Source organism: Artibeus jamaicensis, unplaced genomic scaffold, assembly GCF_021234435.1.
Source record: "Artibeus jamaicensis isolate MK-2021 breed Jamaican fruit bat unplaced genomic scaffold, CSHL_Jam_final contig_419, whole genome shotgun sequence".
In the NCBI taxonomy this organism is placed as follows: domain Eukaryota; kingdom Metazoa; phylum Chordata; class Mammalia; order Chiroptera; family Phyllostomidae; genus Artibeus; species Artibeus jamaicensis.
In genome coordinates this window covers 1292529-1311848 of record NW_026521824.1, presented here as the reverse complement: position 1 = coordinate 1311848, position 19320 = coordinate 1292529, and the positions used below count along the sequence as shown (strand labels likewise).

Here is a 19320-nt window from a genome sequence, read left to right as displayed (position 1 = left end):
CTGATATAAGTAGCCTGTCAGAGGGAAAGCCAGACCTGCTGTGTCAACAAAAGGCCCCTGACATCAATCCAGTGCCTGTGGGAGGTCCCAGTGGGGTGGGGGGAGGGGAGAAACCTAATGTAGTAAAACAACAAACCAGGGAAACTGTCTTCGGGAGAAGCTGGAAGTGCGCCCCACTGAGATGGGGCGTGGCTTGTACAGAGAAAGTTCCCACCCTTGTTCAAACGAGGGCTCCAAATTCACATGGTTTCACTGGTCCCAAGTGCACTCTTACAATTGGTTGACATGATCTGGTCTGGTCAGTAAAGGTGCCGAAGAGGGCACAGCTGCACAGCTCCGCCTGCCTGTGGAAGGTCTCCCTCAGTCCCTCTGTTGGGGGTGGGGACTGGGCTGCAGGAGTGGAACACAGCACAGCAGAGGGGCAGCCCATACTGTGGCTTCCCTGAGAGTGGCTTCTGCAGCAGGCCTCTGTGGACAATGGCTGCTAGCCTCTGGTGACAAACTGGGGTCCTCTTGGCAGGTGTGTGTTTCGTTGGTATGTGCCCCTTTCCTCTCCTCCAGGCAGTGGCTGTGGCCTGGGTGACAGGACAGGCAGGGCCAGGGCTGTCCATGCAGGGAGCTGCTCCGACTGGCGTGATGCTGCAAGGACATTCAGGTGCTCGTCAGAAGTTCCCACACGCTTTGACCCCAGGAGGGGACCTGCCTGACTCCCTTCACACTCAGCTTTCAGGAACCTTCTAAAGCCTCTGTGCCACGGGATCAGGCTGTGGCAGACATTCCTGCCTTGGGGCCCAGCTGTCCACCCCAACCCATCCCCAACATTTCAGATATTTTTAGAAGCTCCACCCCACTCCCAGCAGGGAAACTGCTACACTGCCAAGTCATGATATTTACAGGCAGGTTCGGCCTTAAAAATGCTGTTTGCCAAACACAGGAAACAAATTCATTTGTAACTATTACAAACCTGGACAACAGAAAAATAATCCTGTGGCTGGAAGGACACAGCAGATGGGAGTGCAGAGAAGCAGGAGCCAGGAGCCAGGCCCACAGGCTGGTGGTTATAAGGAATGTCTGCTTGTCTCTGCCCAGCTGACCAGGGGGCGGAGGAGGGGTGCTCACCTGTTGAAGACACACTGGGACTCAGTCACCTGGGTGGAGCTTGGTGCAGGTGCAGAGGCCACCCTGTAAGAACAGAAAAGCGAGTTCAGTGGACAGAGCTGGGTGGTGGGCAGCTTTGAGGGGCCGTCGGTGCGTGGGGTTGAGTGCCTCCCCAGGGTGAGCCTTACTCCCATGGGGTGGGGGGGGGGGCTCTTGCTTCCAATCCTTTCACTCCGTTCCTTTCTGAATCTGAATGTTTTAACACCGTATTACTTTTTAAATCAAGAGATATTCCTTAAAAAAAAAAAAAGAAATGAGGCAGCCCAGGCTAAGTGTCACCTCTGTCCACTTCCTGAGGAGCAAGGGTCCTGGCCGCTCTTGCAAAGAGGGGCGCACAGGTTTTGGGGCCTTCATCAGGCTCAACGGACCCAGCTCGCCTGGTAGAACAAGCCTTACAACCTAGTGCCTGTGTGGCAGTGCAACATGCCCAGAAGGGAACAGCCCGCCAGGTCTCCCTGGGGTGAGCTGGGGTCAGTGTCTTGACCCTGCTGCCCTCTGGCCTCTGTTCCCTAAAGCGGCTCTCGGACTGGAGGCTGCGGAGGTGTGGCTGCCTGGGAGCTGCTGTTACTCCAGCTCCTGACATGGGCAGTCAGGAAGGGGCCACAGCTGCCCTGTTGCAGGGCCCCGCTGCCTGGTGTCTCCATGGGGGGTGGAGGGAGGCCCCTCTTCCGGGATAATGCCAGCCATGTGCGGCCATCCCTGCTCACATCCTCGGCTGGCCCTGTGTATGCCACATGCACACCTGCTCAGAGAAGATGGGTAGGGCAAGGGAGGCCAGCTTCGCCAGGGTCAAGAGTGGTTTTTCAGATACTGCCTCCATAAGTGGTGGCAAGAATCTGGGCTGGCTGGAGTTGTCCACGGTTCAGACCCATGTGCTCCCCATGTGCTGCATGCCTTTAAAATGACCTCATGGGGACAGCTGGAGGGGACACGGTGCTCTGAGGAGTGGCTCCTGGAAGGGGGCACAGGCAGCACAGGCAGAGGACAGCAGGTGTCTAAGTGCCCTGAGGCTTGAGCCCAGCCCTGCAGTTCTGAGCTGTGGACCCTGGCAAGTCGTTTCTCTCTGCCTCAGCTTCTCCACCTGCAACACACAGTAATAGCTCTCAGCCCTCAGAGGTCGCCATGAGGAAGACCTTAGAATATCACCTGGCCTGGAATAAACCCTCTCCTGGCATTCCACTGTGAAGAATGTGAGATTGCACTGAATCCTTGTCACAGAGAGGCTGAAGAGATGACCTTGGAGAATGAACCCCTGAGATTCCACAGGCCCTATGCAAACAGTGGAAGTGTGTGGGCTGGCACCCCCAGAACAGCCCAGGGCACCCTGGGCCATGGGGTGGGGGTGGCACCAGCTGATGTCTCCCTTCCTGGATTCCTCCAGGTTAGACACAAAGCAAAATACAGCACAGCCTCATCTGTCACCTCGAGCAGCAATGGCCTTTCCAGGAACTCCAGGCTTGAGCAAACCAGCTCCAGAAAGCCTATTTCTAGGCTCATCAGGAATATCAGCCCCACCCCTGGTTACTGATCAATCTACTGCCCTCCTCCTTTGCTCCTTTTCCCCACCCCGCCCAGCCACCTGCCCAGTCCTGTGGCCTCACAGGTCCCGTACTATTGTTGTAATTACCAGGTCCTGCCTTCTAAACTGTTTGCATCGTCTTGCTCACAATCACAGAACCAGAGCTACCATCTTCCAGAAAGAGCACCCTGAGGCCCAGAGAAGGCAAGAGATGAACCTAGGACCTTCCTCGCTTCATTCTGTGGCTTAGAGACCCAGTTCCCCTATAAAATGGAAATGTTCACCCAAGGGACTCAAAAGGCACGGAGCACTATGGAGAAAAGTGGGGAGGACGTTGGCCTTGGCCCGGCCAAGAAAGGGCAAGTTTCTAGTCCTTTTTGGGTTGAAGACAGGAAAAGGAGGGGCATAAACCCTGGCTGAACTCCTCTGCCAGGCTCCAGGGCGAATGTGGTGGGAAAAATGGAGAAGCTGAGGTCTGCAGCAGAGCATGAGGCAGGGGAGGGCTCCTGCTGAGTGCAGCCTGCCACCCCAAGGCCCGGACCCACACGTTCCCAGACTCCAAACCTGCAGTTTGGTCCCCCTGCAGCTCTGAGTGTGTCGCCCTCTGCTGCCCTTTGGCGGCCAGAGCGCGCGGCCCAGGAACGAGCAACCGCGGAGGGAAGGGAACCTGGCTGGCACGGTGGGCTGTTTTCAGGACTGTAAGAGGTAAGGTGCGCAGAGAGAGCCCTGGCATGGTACCCAGCACCTGGTAAGCACCTGCTGTTACGCTGCTGCGATGACCGTATCGCTAGTGTTACTCTCTGGGGAACATGAGGCCCTAAGAAAGTGTGTGCGTGTTGTGGCGGGGTGTGTGCCAGGAGTCACAGAGGTTAGAGGCACATGCGGGATCACAACTCTGACGCCCGAGCAGCCGCTGACCGGGTGCAGTGGGAGAGCGCAGGGTCAGCGCGTCCTTAGCCTTAGCTAGATCCTCGGCTCAGTTTCCTAACCGCCCCCAGCGGGCAGCGGCGGCTTGCTGCCCGCCAGCCCCGGAGAAGTGGCGGGAGGCCGCTGGTGTGACGCACTGCGGCCGCGGGCGAGTGGGCGGGGCGGGCCCGGGCTGCTTATAAAGGCAGACGCGGGGCGCGGAGAGCAAGTGAGCCAGCGACTGTGTCCAAGAGTCGGAGCAGCTTCGGGAGCCAAGCCCGAGCCCAGCCGCAGTCAAGCAGATCCCCTTAGCCACTCCGCGATTCTCTCAGCCCCTCGTCCGCCCGCGACCCCGCTGCTCGATGAAACTGGCTGCGATGATCAAGATGAGACCGAGCGACTCGGATCTGAGTATACCGGCCAAGAATTGCCACCGCATGGTCATCCTCGGCTCCTCCAAGGTGGGCAAGACGGCCATCGTGTCGCGATTCCTCACGGGTCGCTTCGAGGACGCCTACACGCCCACTATCGAGGACTTCCACCGCAAGTTCTACTCCATCCGCGGCGAGGTCTACCAGCTTGACATTCTCGACACGTCAGGCAACCACCCGTTCCCCGCCATGAGGCGCCTCTCCATCCTCACTGGTGAGCCGGGCAGCGGTCGGGGACGGAGCCGCGCCACCAGGGCGCTGGCGCCGGGGAGGTCACGACCTACAGGCACGGTCAGCGGGTCCACCGCCCAGCGCCAATAAGACCAACTTAAGTAGTCCCCTTGCAGCTTCCCTTACCTTCCCCTCTTCTCTTCTCCCGTAGGAGACGTGTTCATCCTCGTGTTCAGCCTGGACAACCGCGACTCCTTCGAGGAGGTGCAGAGGCTCAAGCAGCAGATCCTCGATACCAAGTCTTGCCTCAAGAACAAAACAAAGGAGAACGTGGACGTGCCCCTGGTCATCTGCGGCAACAAGGGTGACCGGGACCTCTACCGAGAGGTGGAGCAGTCCGAAATCGAGCAGCTGGTGAGCAGTGACCCCCAGCGCTGCGCCTACTTCGAGATCTCGGCCAAAAAGAACAGCAGCCTGGACCAGATGTTCAGGGCACTCTTCACCATGGCCAAGCTGCCAAGAGAGATGAGCCCGGACCTGCACCGCAAGGTGTCAGTGCAGTACTGCGAGATACTGCACAAGAAGGCCCTTGGGAGCAAGAAGTTGCTGCGAGCCGGGGGCTGCGACCAGGCAGACGCCTTCGGCATCGTGGCGCCTTTTGCACGCAGGCCCAGCGTGCACAGTGACCTCATGTTCGTGCGCCAGAAGGCGGGCGGTGGCCAGGCGAAAGACAAGGAGCGCTGCGTAATCAGCTAGGACCCCCCCTCCCCCAGCCCGTGCAGAGGACAGAGCGTAAGGAGTACTGTTGCTCAGAAGTCGTCCTGTATCCGGTCCAGCCCTGTATGCCCTGTGCCACGTGCTCGAGTGTGTAGTGGCTCTTCCCTCCCCAGACTCGGGGCCCCACCAACTGGGGAGGTGAAAACAGCTGAGAAGGTCCAGCTGTCTACTCTGGAAGGAAGAACTGGGTGATACGGGGACGCCTCACATCTCTGATTGCCTGTCGGCACCCACCACCCTCACTACCTGGGGGACACAGGGCCATCAGAGGGTGAATTTGTCTGGTTTGTCACAAAGACCCAAGAATTGGGAGGGTGTGTGTATGTGTTAATCAGCCACTCTTAGGCTTGGAGAAGCCGGTCCGCTGAGGGTTAAGATGAATGGTGTTATCTTGTCTGTGATTTCGGGTTGCCATGACAACTGGCAAAAGCTTTCCCCCTCCTGAAACTAAGGGGTGTGAGTCAAATCAGCCAAGTGACTTGTTTACATGTGTATGAAATTGCACAAAGGAAAAACGAAACTTGCACTTTAAGAGTTCTGTTGTCATGAACAAAATCTTATCCAGATGTTTATACTGTAAGACAGTCTTTATTATTTTTTTTTAAATATAAAATAATTAAAAATGAAAACCCATGCTTTCTTTGCGTCTAGAAATGGCGGGAGGGGGAAGGGGGGGCACGGGTTTCTACTTCAGGGGACTCAGGCTGGCAGATAACCCCGATATTCCGAAAACGCCTTCAGTGCTCCTGGGAGAAAAGCAACCCCCTCCATCCCTCCATTCTACCCCCCGCCCCCCCGCAAAAAAAAAAAAAAAAGCTTCAGGTGACTGGGCTGAGGCCTGAGGCCTGATTTGGGGAACAGTTCCTGGTAAGTCAAGGATAAAATTAGAGGACTTCAAGGTCATTCCTAGAGATGCATCTTTGTGGCTATTTACCTTAAGTCCCCGGTGGCCAGCCACAAAGGTCCCTGGGGCTGTACTCCAACCCTTCAATCCTCTACTCAGTGCAGGCCCAGGGCGACAGCAGTGGTCAAACCTGAAACTCCCAGGGCGTGTGAGGTGCCACTTGGCCAGTGGTCACAAGTAGAGAAGTAGGGCCCTGAAAGACAGCTCTGCTGTGGGGCTGGGGCCTGACTCCTCCCCAGCCTTGCCCCATGTGTGTGTGGAGGCATAACCACCCAGCCTCCCAGGCCCCTCCAGCTGCAGGAAGTATGTTTTGCCCCAGATGGGGTTCCAGCACCCTTCCCTGTGTGCTCCTTTCCTCAGTAGTGAAGGGTACCCGCTTCCAATTCGGGACCCAGTTCTCTGCCATTCTTAATTGTGCAAGCTCAGGACAAGTGACATCTGCCAAGCCTCCTATTCTTCACAAGGAAAACACAAGACTACTCAGCACAAGTGCCTGCCACCCAATAATGCAAACCATTGGCCTCAAGAGGGTGCTCAGCCCCCTCAAGGGGCCACTTGGTAGGAGCACCAGGGCTGCTCCTACCAAGGCTACACCTGCCTCTGGGATGAGGGATGGGATGGCCATGGGCAGGCAGGACCACCCACCACGCTGCTGAGCCCCTGGGGACAGATGCCGGCTCCTGAGAGTGTTCCTGTTTTCAGTTTCGCCCTGTGAGGTGAGTGCTGGGGAGGGGGCCTTGGAGAGGGGTGTGCAGTGGAGGTTGTCACAATTTGTTCTGTCTTCTTTGAGCAAAGTGAACACACCCAAGAGACATCCTACTATGAATTTCTCAGAACAAAAACAAAGACATCCTGAGAGCAGAGCACCAGTTTGTTTAATTATACTCTTGAAAAATGTCACAAGCCAAAACACTGAAATTTCAGCCTTGCAGAAAGGCCCCAGTGGTCTTGTATTCTATGTATTTCATGGTATTTGGTCAGAGCCTTAAAACCGGCCCACACGACTGTGAAATTTCAAGAAAATAACTGATTCAGTTAAATAATGGTCCCAGGGTAGAAGTCTAATATAGGTGACTATCCATTTAAATTCAGAGCCTGCTCTTCTGTCCAAAGACTGAAACTTGATATCCCCCGTCACACATCTGAGTTCCCAACATGCCTGCCATCTAACAGGTGGCTGGAGGGACACATGAACCTAACCTGTGCTAAAATAAAAACACGTTCAGCCAACCTGCCAACAAGGTCAGTCAGCAAGCATCTGTTAAGCCCCTGAACTCGTCGGCGCAGGTTATTCGCTCATTTCTAGATTTAAAGAGTATTCGGTTACTATTCTCACCTTATCCTTAAGGGGCAAATAAAACATCCTATCTGCAAGAAATTAGGGGTGTTTGTAAACATTTTATAAACCAGGACTAGGCTGCATAACTTCCAGATATAGCTCACTCCACCCTTCAGAACCAAATCAGAACTGGTGGGTCACACCCATTTACCTGGAAGCCTGTCTGGGTCTGCGCTGAAACAACAGCACCATCTGGCCCTGTGTTAGGTTTGAGGTGGTTCGGCCACTCTTGGGCATTAATGGCTAAACTGTGACTGTCAATGTCAGGAAATTAAGGAAGCAAGAGCTAAAAGTAGCAAGAACATGCAGTGGCAGAGAACCTGGACAAGGAACCATCATCTGGCAGGGCTCTGGCTGACACCCGCAGGGGCACAGTTATATTCATTGGCTCAAACATAAAAAGAAACATTGTTTTAGGAGAAAAAGCCACCTTGTAGTCTTTGAAAACAGTGCCCTCTCGCAGCCTTCCTTTGCCACTTTAAACCCATGCCATGTGAGCACAAGGCCTCATCCGTCCAGAGGATTCTATGCAAATGTTGAATGGCACTGCCATTAACAGAACAATATGTATCTGGGACACACTGATCATGTATGTCCAGGCAGCAGGAGGACAGGGAAGGCAGGAACGAGGAGGAGAGGTCTCCTTTCCTACTCTGCTCTTTGGATATGCCGGTGGAGCTGGAACGCAGAGCAGAAGCCCCCCCCAGAGGTAGGCCTCCATCCCCGCTGCAGCCTCTAGGAACAAACGAACACACACACATACGTACATACACACATATACACATACACATACATATACATATATGCTCTCATAAAGCCAAGCTCCTAGGCGGGCTCCTCTCAGCTAAGGAAGCAGTACGGTGGCCCCTGCCCCAGTAAGCTAGAGTCCAGAGCTGGTGTTGACCCACACCAGCAGAAGGGTTCGGGGCAGCAAGGCCATTGGATCCTCAGCTCTCTCATGGGCATCCCTGACAGCCTGCCTAGTCTACTCCTTGGGGATCTCGAACATGCAGAGGCTCTTGTACTTCTGCAGAAGCTCGTTCTTGGTCTTGACTTGCTCCTGGAGGCTATGCAGCTGCTGCTGCTGCTGCTCAGGACTCAGGTGGATGCCAGGCATGGTGCTGACGACCTTCCGCATCTCCTGGAACTTGGTTTTGAGAGCGTTCAGGTCCTGGTGGATGTCCGGGCTGTCCTTGTCCATGCTGCAGAGGTCAGATGGAAGCCATTAGCGTTCACAGCTCAGGTCAAGACAGCCCTGGGCTTCCCTCCTCTGCCCCTCACAGAACTGTTTTCTGTCTGTCCTCCTACTTGGCTGTGTGAACCCAGAGAATAGGGACTGGTTCTCTGCCATGCAGCCTTATGGCAGGCATGTGACAGCTGCTCAGTAAAAGCGCCCCAGCGCCTAGCAGTGCCAGTACAGCCCCTCTCATAGCCTACTTGCAAAACTAGATGCTTACATTGATTAGCTAAGAGGGGAGGACCCATGTCTGCCCACTGACAGCTATACCCCCAGCGCCTGGGCACTTGGGCACTCTAGTAACACTTGTTGAAGGAATGAGTACTTTCAACAAATAAGATTATAAATGTCTGTTGAATGAATGAACAAACCACTACCAATATCAGGTGACAAATGGCAAGCAAAACTTGCCAAAACACATTTCTTCTCATTTGAGCCATTTCCAGGCCAATCGAGGGACTATGAGCTAACAAGAGCTAATTTTAGCTGACCTTTTGATGCTTGAATCTTGAATTGTTAACGTAAAAACTAATTTCCACAAAGCTATTCATAAAATTGAAATTAGTTACAAACTATTGAAAAATTTTCTGCAGGTATGAGCTCTCTCCTTTCGCAGTTATATAAACTCCTTGCCTTTAGCTCAAGTTCATTTTAAAGGCAGAATCATTCATTTCAGCCATTATTAGTTGCCCAGAGATCCATACTACCCTGTCACAGTTTGGCAGGTGGTTGTACAGGTCATAACCCACTGAGGCCTAAGAGGAGAAAAGTATCAATGATCATTTTTAAAAAATAAATGTTCACCCCTAGTGGGAAATTTCAAACCAGACAGTGCTAATTCATATTTATTATTTACCACTTCCCCACTCGTACAGACAGAATGTCCATCTTTCTTGGTGATCCTTCGGTCACAGCTCACACCTGGCAAGTGAGATGGCTGCTAGGGCCTGCTCCCTACTCACTAATAGCTCTAACTCAGAGACAGGGTGTGGCTGGTCAATCACGCATCCTCAGGAGTGAACGGCCGGGCATTTCTTATTGTCATCTGAGGCCCTCAATTTATATATGTCCACACTTAATGGTGTACCTTCCCTCAGCTCCTAGGGAGTATTCTTTCTTTCTTCTTTTTTTAAGATTTATTTATTTATAGAGAGAAGGAAAGGGAGGGAGAAAGAGAAACATTGATCAGTTGCCTCCCACATGCCCCCAACCAGGGACCTGGCCTGAAACCCAGGCAAGTGCCCTGACCAGGAATCTAACTACCACCTTTCAGTTTATGGGACAATGCCCAGCCCACTGAGCCACACCAGTCAGGGCAGGAGTATTCTTGAGAGCTGTAAGGAAACAAATCAGGAGCATGTTTTACTTTAGTTCTTTTAGGTCTCAGCTCTGAGACAGAAACCACCTATACTCCTGAAATCATTATACTTGAATGGCATGTGTGTTAACACAGTATGGATTTAAGTTCTGATGAGGGACTTTGAAATTAGTTTTAAGAAAACTGACTAACATCATATAAGTCTGAAAGGACATAGTAAAAGCAAACAAAAATACATAAAAGTGTGCAAGGAAGTTAGGATAACCCAGTTCTGGGGGCAAATATTACCTGACCCCAAAGAATTTTTAATTCTGAAAGTAAAAAGTAGACCATGTTTAAGACGCTCATTTCTGAAAGCCCCCAAATCTCAAGGGCTGCCCATTCTTTCCCAGGTGAACTTTCAGTGGAGGGCATCATCTCCAGGCAACAGAGAAAGAGCCACAGGAAAGGGCACCTGAAAGGCAGCTGAGCTGGAAGGGGGTCACGATGACCACAGCAAGACCCCTTCCCACACCTCTCAGCCTGCCCTAGTTGTGGAGGTAAACAGTATGGAACTCCTGGGATGAGAAAAACACTCTATTCAGGAAATGGCTCTCACTGAGTGGGAACCTGCTAGGCCGGGATGACTGTGCAATGCTGAAGCCAAGAGAAAAGAGGCCCAAACACTGAGTGAATAAAAGCAGAAAGCCCCAGATGAATCTGCCTTTGTGTCTGGTGTTAGTCACCATCTAACTTTAGACAGAAAGGAGACTAGGCCAGGCCAGGAAGCACAAACGTTGTACCAACAGGAGCAAGGTGAGGGTACTTTGGTCCCACCTACCGTAGTTTTTAAAAGGTGGACAAAATATTACTCCTATGGCTAGACTGACAGGCCACTTCCTGACAGTCTTTTGTGCACATCTGGGTGACACTCAGCATCATTTTCAGCAATGGACATAGACATCCTGAATTTGTGTCACCAGACTTCAGGGCAAACATCCCAAGTTTAGGTGGGTGCGTCCAAGAACAGAGTTTAGCATGGGTGTTAGTGTGTATGGCACAGCTCGGTTTCTACTGTAAGTGCTTTGGGACGTAGAAATGCAGACTGGCAATGACTGAGCCAAAGCATGCCCATGGCTCAGAAGTACAAGGAACCCACCAGATCACTGAAGCCAACTGCCTCCCAAACCTGACTGTCACTTCTTGTGACCTCTTGGTGGCATCTGACTCAGTCTCCCATTTCTTTCTCCTCAAAACTTCCATCCCCTTCAGCATCCTGCCCCCAGTGTCCTAGCTGGACCATCCTGGGACTGGTCCCTCTCACCCTCTCTGCCTCCCACACTAACTTTGGTGGCTGGCATCTTCTTAAACTAGTGTTTTTGTTGTTGCTGTTATTATTTAATACGATAGTAATAGGTACTTGAGGAGCAAAATTAAAAGGACAGATACCAAGGCTTAGAAAAGTCCTGCTAATGCTGTGTCCCAGAGATAACCTCTGTTAATATGTGGTCTCTGCTGTTTCACACTGCTTCAAAATACACAGCAACAGACAAATACACACACGATTCTTTCACTGTGGCCACCCTACACAGCTCTGACTGCTTTTCCCTCCTTGGATATCTTTTCATGTTAACACGTATAACACAGCTAAATTATCTGGCTGTTGATGGGTCTTTGGATGTTCACGGTTTATCATTTACAATCGGAGTAACATCAGACATTTTATACCTATATCTGTATGTATTTGTGTGAGTATTTTAGTAAGATTATTTCCCAGAAGTGGGATTTTGGGATCAAAATTTATGGGTATATTAAAAATTTTGACAGGTTACCAAATGCCCTCCAAATGCCTGGTGACCGTGGACACAATGCTGCTCCTCAAACTGTTGACAACACTGGCCTTTACTTACTTGTGGTCAGCTGTACTTCTCTGCTGCGGTTCTGCCCGCATGTAAGGGGACTTTGAGAGAGTCTTTGAATCCCACTCTTACCCTTGCTTTTTTCTATTCCTGACTTACATGTGAAAAAAAAAAAAAACTTTTTAGGGAGGAATAGTGGTATGTTCTGTTAAAAGAAGCCTGAAAAACACACTGCTCTACAAAACAGTCCAGAACATGTTTGTCTGCTCCCGTCTTCAGATGCTCAGAGCACTGCCCAACCCTGCCCAGCCCTCCTTTCTGAAATTCAGTTTCCTTGTTCCAACAGTTATCAAGAATTTTCTCCTTGGAGACTTGCAAAGCCAAAGAAAACTCACTGCCCCCTTAGCACACCCAAATTCAGGTGATGAGTGCCCCATCCGCACAACTACGGTGAGCTAGAAGCACAAGCTTCGTGCCCCACTGTTACTCAGCTGCCAGTCCTGCCAATGCCACCTCCTACATATCCCTCGGGTCCTCCGGCCTCCTCTTCCTACTGTCACCAGTTTCCTACAGACCCAGGTCCTCTCCTAATCCCCTTGGCCCCACCAACCTCAACAAAACTCAAGCCTGCCCTAAAAAACTTCAGATGATTCCCCCACTTCCAGACAACACCTGCCAGCAGGTTCCCTGCAAAGGAAGCTACCCAGGCCCCCACACATGGAGCCTCCAATCTCTCAACATCCCATTCTTCCCAAGACCCAGGATGAATGTTCCACCACTGGCATTACTCATGTTGCACTCAGTAACTGTGAACCTATGTGGCTGCCTTCACGAAGCCTGCATCCCGGGAGGTGCTTTGTAGGTTATCCTGCATAAACAAAGATGAAGTGGCACGGGAGAGAACAGGCTTGTAAGCAGACCCAGAAATAATTCTTCCAAACAGGCTACAAATGTCCCCTGTCTGGGGGCTCACCCTTTTCACCTGGGACTTGGTTGAACGAGAAGAAAGTGAGTGGCAGAGAGAGCTGCAGTAACATGAGTGCAGACAAGCCCCATGGAACCGGTGGGTCATCTAGCAGACTTTGCTAACGTGGACGCTGCTTCCTCCACAACCCAACGATGGGCCTCAGCTGGCGTGGAAGGCCAGTCAAATTAAAACAAATACTCGTGTGGGGAGAGGCAGGTCAATAACACCCTGTTGCCATGAAAGAAGTCTTACAGGGCTCTGAGGTCTTGCTGACCTGCCTCAACAACAAATGAACTTGTTTTAAGCAATATGGCTTCAGCTTAAAAGTTCAAGGACAAAGTATTGTGTTCACCACTTGAAATATCTCCACAGTATCAAAGATGATGGCTCCCCTCTACTTACCCAGCTACCTAAAAAATTACTGAAAAAATGAAATAAAAAAATGTCTAAGTACCAATTTTGACAAAATATTTTTACCAGGTGAGCCAAAGCCATCAGTCAAGGCAGTAACAACTGCAATTCACAAATCCCTAGGCTGGGACACCTTAATTCTAGACTCAGATTAGATTTAGCAAGTTTGAAAGAAACAAAAATTGTCACTTTCCCTGGTCCAAGAGGCCTCATTTTATTTCTTCTTTATTATATATAATAAAGCCACTTCTACAATGTGGCTTTTATGCACACCAGAAAAAGTCTCAGACAGTTGGGATCTATAAAATTTCTTACAGGCATAAAAATGAGGTTTTTCTTTTTCCTTTCCTCATTCTTTGAAAATGACATAAATGTTAGTTTGGACTTTTTATTTAGCCACGGACAAGACACCAGGAAGGATGAAAGTGCTCTGGGCTGTGGAACTCCTCTCCAACCCCAGGCCGGTGCACTTCAGCCAAAAGCACTACAGGAACCAGGAGCTCTTCAGTCGCAGGAGGTGGCCTCTGAGCAAGTCCCTGAAAATATGTGGCATTTCCCTGGTCAGAGAGAGGGCAGTAGGGCATATGCCAGCAGAGGTTCTGGAGTGCACACAAGTCTGATGACTCCACCCACCCACAAGGCACTTGCAGGAGAGTCACTCATGTGGGGCTTTGTTGCATAGTTCAGGCAGAAGATTTGAAGATGCTTTGCAGAGATCTCTGAATGGAGGACTAAACACTGGCAAAAACAATTTGGAAAGATTTTTTGAGCAGAGAAAAATTAATCCATTAACATATACAGGATAAATTAGAGAGAGAAGATGAAGGTAAAGAGACAAATGAAGAAGTGATTATAAGATCCAAAAATGAAGTTAGAAAACCTGGACCATTAGTGGAATAAAGCCCACTGGAAATAAAGCAGTAGATTAAAGCCTAACTATTCTACTAACCAAAAGCACAAGGTATCTCAGACCTGTTACTAGGAAATGGGCTGGGAAAGGTAAAGATGCCACAGGTGAATCTTGACAAGAAAGACAACAGAGAGAAGACTTGCCTTGAAAGACAATTCAGTATTTCTGCATACAAAGTGTAATGATGTACTTTATGCTAAACTTTTTATAAATGTTTAGTTGTAAATTTAACCCTTTTATACAAAATAAATCAAGTGTGTTTATTAAAAAAAAAGAAAGAAAGAAAGAAAGGAAAAAATGCAATGCACCATGAAGATTTGACAAGGAAAACAGTTTGGTACTGGAGAATAGAATTTCCAGAATTAGATCAGGAACATGGGAAAATCATAAATATTCAGTAGCAGCAGTGGGAAGATACGGCTAACTGCAGGAAAACCTGGGTCTTTCCCTTACTCTTTCCATAAAAATAAACCCAGAAGCATCAAAGAATTAAAAATAAAAAGTGAAACCATAAAAGTCCTAGAAAAAAGGGATCAACGTCTAGGATACTATTACAGTAGACCTTTTACCTAGGACCAAAACTCAGAAGCCATAAAGGAAGATCTTACTCAATCTGCCTCATAAAATGATATGCTTCTGAACAACAACAAACCCCCTCAAGTCAAAAGAAAAGCAACAGCTCCAGGAAAATATTTACGATACACTTGACAAAGGCATACTTTCTTACTGCATAGAGAACTCATAAAAGAGGAATAACCTAATAGAAAAATGAGCAGTTTATAGGGAAGAAAATAACAAGTGACATATAAAGTTGCATATGAAAAAATGATTTACCTCATAAGACACAGATTGATACAATGTATCATTTCTGACTTATCAGATTAGCCAAGATTAAAAAGTTAATGGTGATGGAAGGGGTTTGGGAAAGATAAATACATTGTTGCTGAGGCATAAATTAGTGTATTCTTTATGACTTTACTAACAGTGATCAAAATTTTAAATTCACAAATCTTGTTGCTAAGGATTCTTAAAATATTAACACAAGTAACTTAGGAGAAGAAATCCTTCATTTTATATCTTTCTGAACTTGCAATTTTAACTTTTTAAAAATAAAATGTTTTCATTAACCTAATGATGTAGTACTCTTAATTCTTACCAGAACAAGAGAGCTTAAACTCATTTCTGCTTTTATTTCCTCATTCACTCCCTAGGCGAGGAGAAAACAAATAAAGAAAGGGCCACCATAGAATCTACAGAAGAAGAAGAGACCAGGTGAATGATGTGGCCCTGGCCGGTATTTCCTTTCCCCAGGCCCACCAGGATCATGTCCTCCCCACCTGGCTTCCCAGCCTGTTTGCTGAGACACCACATCCACCTGATATGAGCACAAATCTGACTAAGCCACCCTGGAGTCCAAAAGCTTCACCAGCTCCCTCAAAGAACAAAATCTCACTTCCTCAGGGGGACACACAGTTGTTAGTATCCTGGCTTTTCTCGCCTTTCTGGTGCTTCCTTCCCACCTTGTATCTGCATTCCAGCCCCACCAAAATGAATGGACCTGCATGAGTTGATGCTATTTCTTGGTGCCCCATCCTTACACCTGCTCTTCCCACAGCCCCACCCCTGCCCTCCCTCTCATAATTTAAGACGCATCACTGGCTCACCCCTTCGGGAGACTTCTGACTCCTCCATGCCTCACAAGGTCTCTTCTCCCATCACTGCCCGACCTCAGTACATCCCTTTCCCTCATTAGCCTAGAAACTCACATACATACTTCGGCATATTTTAAAATCAGATCCTAGCCTTTTTTTCATGGTTACCCTCTCTCTCCTTCACTTCGTGCCTACCATGTCAACCAAGTGGCTTTTCTGCTCCTCTTTGTCCTTTCTTCCTAGGGGTTTTCTTCAAATGCTTAGTGACCTTGGTTATCCAGTCATATGAACTAACTAGGTTCTTTTCTAGGGGACCCCCAGTGACTTTTCCCTTGGGTTGGTCACTCAAGAAAAGGTACCCCTATTTACTTTGGCTGCCAGGGGAGAAGACAGGTGAGGGAAGGCAAGGGTGGGGTCTTAGTACTATTCAGTGTGTGAATTTTGTCTTAAGCCCTATATTCAGGACGGTTCCCTCCCCTCAAACTCCTGCGAAGTGCCTAGTTTCTGAGATAATCTCTGGCTCATTCTCTCCTGAGAATAAATCTTGGAAAAGAGCAACCCTTTGTCTTCCAAACTGGAAGAGGGGTTGTTACCTGTCTGCCCGTACTTGGGGGAGAGAACTATGGGGATCTCCTTAAATTAACCTTTAAGTAATCCTCCTGTTCTCGGTCTCCCTTCCCCTCTATTTCCACAGGTGTCTTCCTGAGATTTAGGGGGAGGACATGGTCAAAAGCAGCTGCTTCTGGCTGCTTCTTGGGGCTGATTGTGGGTTGGCCCTTGGCTATCTGCTTTGTGGCAATTATCTCCTCTCCTGTTTTTTGGTTTGTTTGTTTTGTGTTAAAAACCAAACCAAACCAAACCAAACGGCCCTGGCTGGGAGACTTAGCTGACTGGAGCATATCCCATATACCAAAAGGTTGTGTGTTCAATCCCTGGCCTACACTCATACCTAGGTTGCTGGTTCAACACCCCATCGAGGCGCATACAGGAGGCAATTGATCAATGTTTCTCTTTCACATCGGTATTTCTCTCTCTCCCCCCAACCTCCCTCCCTCTCTCTCTAAAATCAATAAACATCCTCAGGTGAGGATTAAAAAACAACCCCCCCAAAACACAACTTTTCCTTGTCCTTTTATTATTTAATTTTTATTTATTTATCTTTAGAAGGGAAGGGAAGGAGGAGAGAAATATCAATGTATGGTTGCTTCTGGTGCACCCCTTGCTGGGAACTGGCCTTCAACCCACCCACGTGCCCTGACGGGGAATCGAACCGCGATCTTTTGGTTCGTCCTTGTCCTTTTAGAGAAGACAAACACATATAAACAACCCATCAACACCTTCACCAGACTGCTCGAGTACACCTCACAGCAATCTTATGATTCAAGTATCATTAGTCCCATTTCACAAGAGAAAAAGAGGCTCAGAAAAGCTAAGTTGTTCAACCATGGTCACCCTGTCAGTACATTATAAAGCTATAGTTCAAATTCATTGTTTGAGGCCCATTATTGTTATTCATATATTAGAGATTTTAAAAATCAAGGCCTTAGAAAGGCTATGTATTCATCAAGAGCACAAGGCAAGCAAGCATCAGCATGAAATCCAAACCCAAGGCTCTGCCCTTGAAGCCTGTTTACTCAGTGTACCTCACAGCCCCATTTAAGGGCAGCCCAAAGCGACTGTTCTACTGAGGCTCAAGAACAGTACTACTTCCAGGGGGATAAGAACTATCTCTGGGACCGTGTCCTAGTGTGTTTTCGTTTTTCCATATTTGTATTAAAACCAGTACAGTTGTGATCCAGCTCTGCCCTGGGGCTGCAGGGGCTGCAGGGGCTGCACCTGCATTTATTTTTCCAATCTCACTGCAGCCAGAAGTGCCACCTGATGATCAGAGGCTAATTCATGAGAACAGAACACAGTGTACTCCATCTGAACAGTATGGCCACACCAAGTGAAGCCGAAGGAAGCCGGGGTGCACTGTGAGAACAAAGCCTTGTAGTTGTTTGAAAAGCAGAGGAAGCGTCAGGCAGTCCCATCTCAAGTGAACCCAGTCTGGCTAAACTCAGGACAAGCTGGGCCATGACAACCAACACTTGGATGTTGTGAGGAGCAATTCCATTTCAACCAAACATCCAAGAGGACACAAATGTTCCCTTGAGTGTCACTGCAACAGTAAACCTGTGTTACCTCACTCTGTTTTGGTTTTTAATGGTTGGATAAGAGCTGTAAGCTGAGCAACTTACACCTAGTACCGTGTAGATATAAATAACACCAGTAAAAATAGCTTGGCCAACACAGGATCCAGGAGGCTTCGGTTGCCTTGTTAGCTTCCTTTGCACTGTAAGTAGGCTACGTTTTAAAGCTCAGGTAACCTGCAGACTGGCCCAAGAACCGCAACCCCTGCTCTGACGGTGTGAGACCGGCCTGCAGGAATCAACTCCGGAGCGGCCTCTTGTCTGCTTGCTTTGACGGTTCTCGCGGTCCCCCCTCCGCACCTTTTGAGCTAGGGGTTATTCCCGATCGCGTCCTTTTCTCTCTCACTAGTGAGCGCCCCAGCAAGCGAGCAATGTGGGAGTGGAAGGGGCCCTTTTTACCGTGCACATCGCACGCAGCAACGGGCCACCCTGGGGAGATGATGCATGTCAGAGCTGCTGAAAAAGAAAGCGCAGTGAGCACCACCCCGTGTCACGGCTGAAAGCCCGGGGCTGGGAGCTGGGTTCGCCATGGGAGCTCAGGGTCGGTTCCTGTGAGCACACCCGGTGCCCGCCCATCACCAGGTCGGCCACTTGAGGCTCAGAGCATCTGCTACCTCAGGGACAGCCCAGTGCGGCCTGGTTCAGGCCTCTTCCACCGAGTCTTGGCTTCGCTTTTTATGATGGGGGCGTCCCGGAGCGCGCCTACGCCCCTGCCGTTCTGCTACGGCACAAGGAGGGCGTGCCCGTGGCCGGTCCTCCCTGCGGCCCTTACCATTTGATTATGTTGTGGACCAAAGGTAAGAAGGAATAGGTCTCCTCCTTCATGGCTGCGGGGGAGGGCGGCCTCGGCGCCGGCGAAGGCTGCTGCGGCGCGGCGACCGGCGGTGGCGGCTGGGGCTTCGTCTCGGGCAGCGGTGGCTCGGCCGGCAGCGGTAACGCGTCCTCGGCTTGCCGCCCGGTGGCCAATCCGGCGGACGCCATGGCGCTCGGGACTCCGCGAGTCAGTCAGTCAGTGGATCCGTCACTCGGGAAGCAGGACGAGAGCAGCCAGAGGCCGAAAGTGTCGCGGGACCTGTACGTCACTACCGGCTCGCCCGTGGGGGCGGGACCTGGAGGAAGGCCGTGAGCGTGCGCGCTAGGGCGCGGGGCGGGGCTCGCTGTTACTAGGCAACAGGTGGTGAGCAGGCGTAGGTTACCTGAATTTGGTGGTAAAGATAGCTGAATTATCAGGAATAGGCGATTTATTTCAGAAAAACAATTTATTCTCATTCACTTGACGAAGAGGCTCCAAAAGTCACTCATAGAGAAAGCCTGGAGGTAAATAAGCGTCAGCATGGCTCAGCCTTCAAGGAGGCCTTCTGAAGAAGCAACTTGAATTACAAGCACCTGTTCTGTGAAACCCTGGGCCTACTGGCGCTGAGAACTTAAGGATGTAGAACCCGGAACCCTGACCGCGCAGAGGCCCCCAGGAGAGCGAGCTGGCCGAGTTGGCGGGGAGGGACTCCGCGCTAGTTCTAGAAACGGAGAGACCTCTAGATTGCTCCCCACCGAGTTCCACAAGGCTAGATGGGAAAGAACTAGTAATTCAAC

General features: G+C 50.0%; 2 protein-coding genes across 3 annotated transcripts; one reads left to right on the top strand and one right to left on the bottom strand.

The window, feature by feature from the left end:
• The first annotated feature begins 1724 nt into the window (after window positions 1-1724).
• Window positions 1725-5537, top strand: RASD1 (ras related dexamethasone induced 1). Of its 2 annotated transcripts, XM_053665717.1 has the most exons (3): window positions 1725-3382; window positions 3916-4228; window positions 4397-5537. In XM_053665717.1, exons 2-3 carry the CDS (start codon window positions 3946-3948, stop codon window positions 4939-4941), a joined length of 828 nt encoding a protein of 275 aa, XP_053521692.1. In that variant the 5' UTR covers window positions 1725-3382; window positions 3916-3945; the 3' UTR covers window positions 4942-5537. The 2 variants fall into 2 exon arrangements, with proteins under 2 accessions (XP_053521692.1, XP_037019148.1); XM_037163253.2 differs by lacking the exon at window positions 1725-3382 and having other exon boundaries at window positions 3399-4228; window positions 4471-4553.
• Window positions 5538-6724: 1187 nt separating this feature from the next.
• On the bottom strand, window positions 6725-18797 carry MED9 (mediator complex subunit 9). Its single transcript, XM_037163222.2, has 2 exons — window positions 18503-18797; window positions 6725-8407 (listed from the first exon to the last, which is right to left on the bottom strand). The coding sequence occupies exons 1-2, from the start codon at window positions 18709-18711 to the stop codon at window positions 8191-8193; spliced, it is 426 nt and encodes a 141-aa protein (XP_037019117.1). The 5' UTR covers window positions 18712-18797; the 3' UTR covers window positions 6725-8190.
• Window positions 18798-19320: the final 523 nt, after the last annotated feature.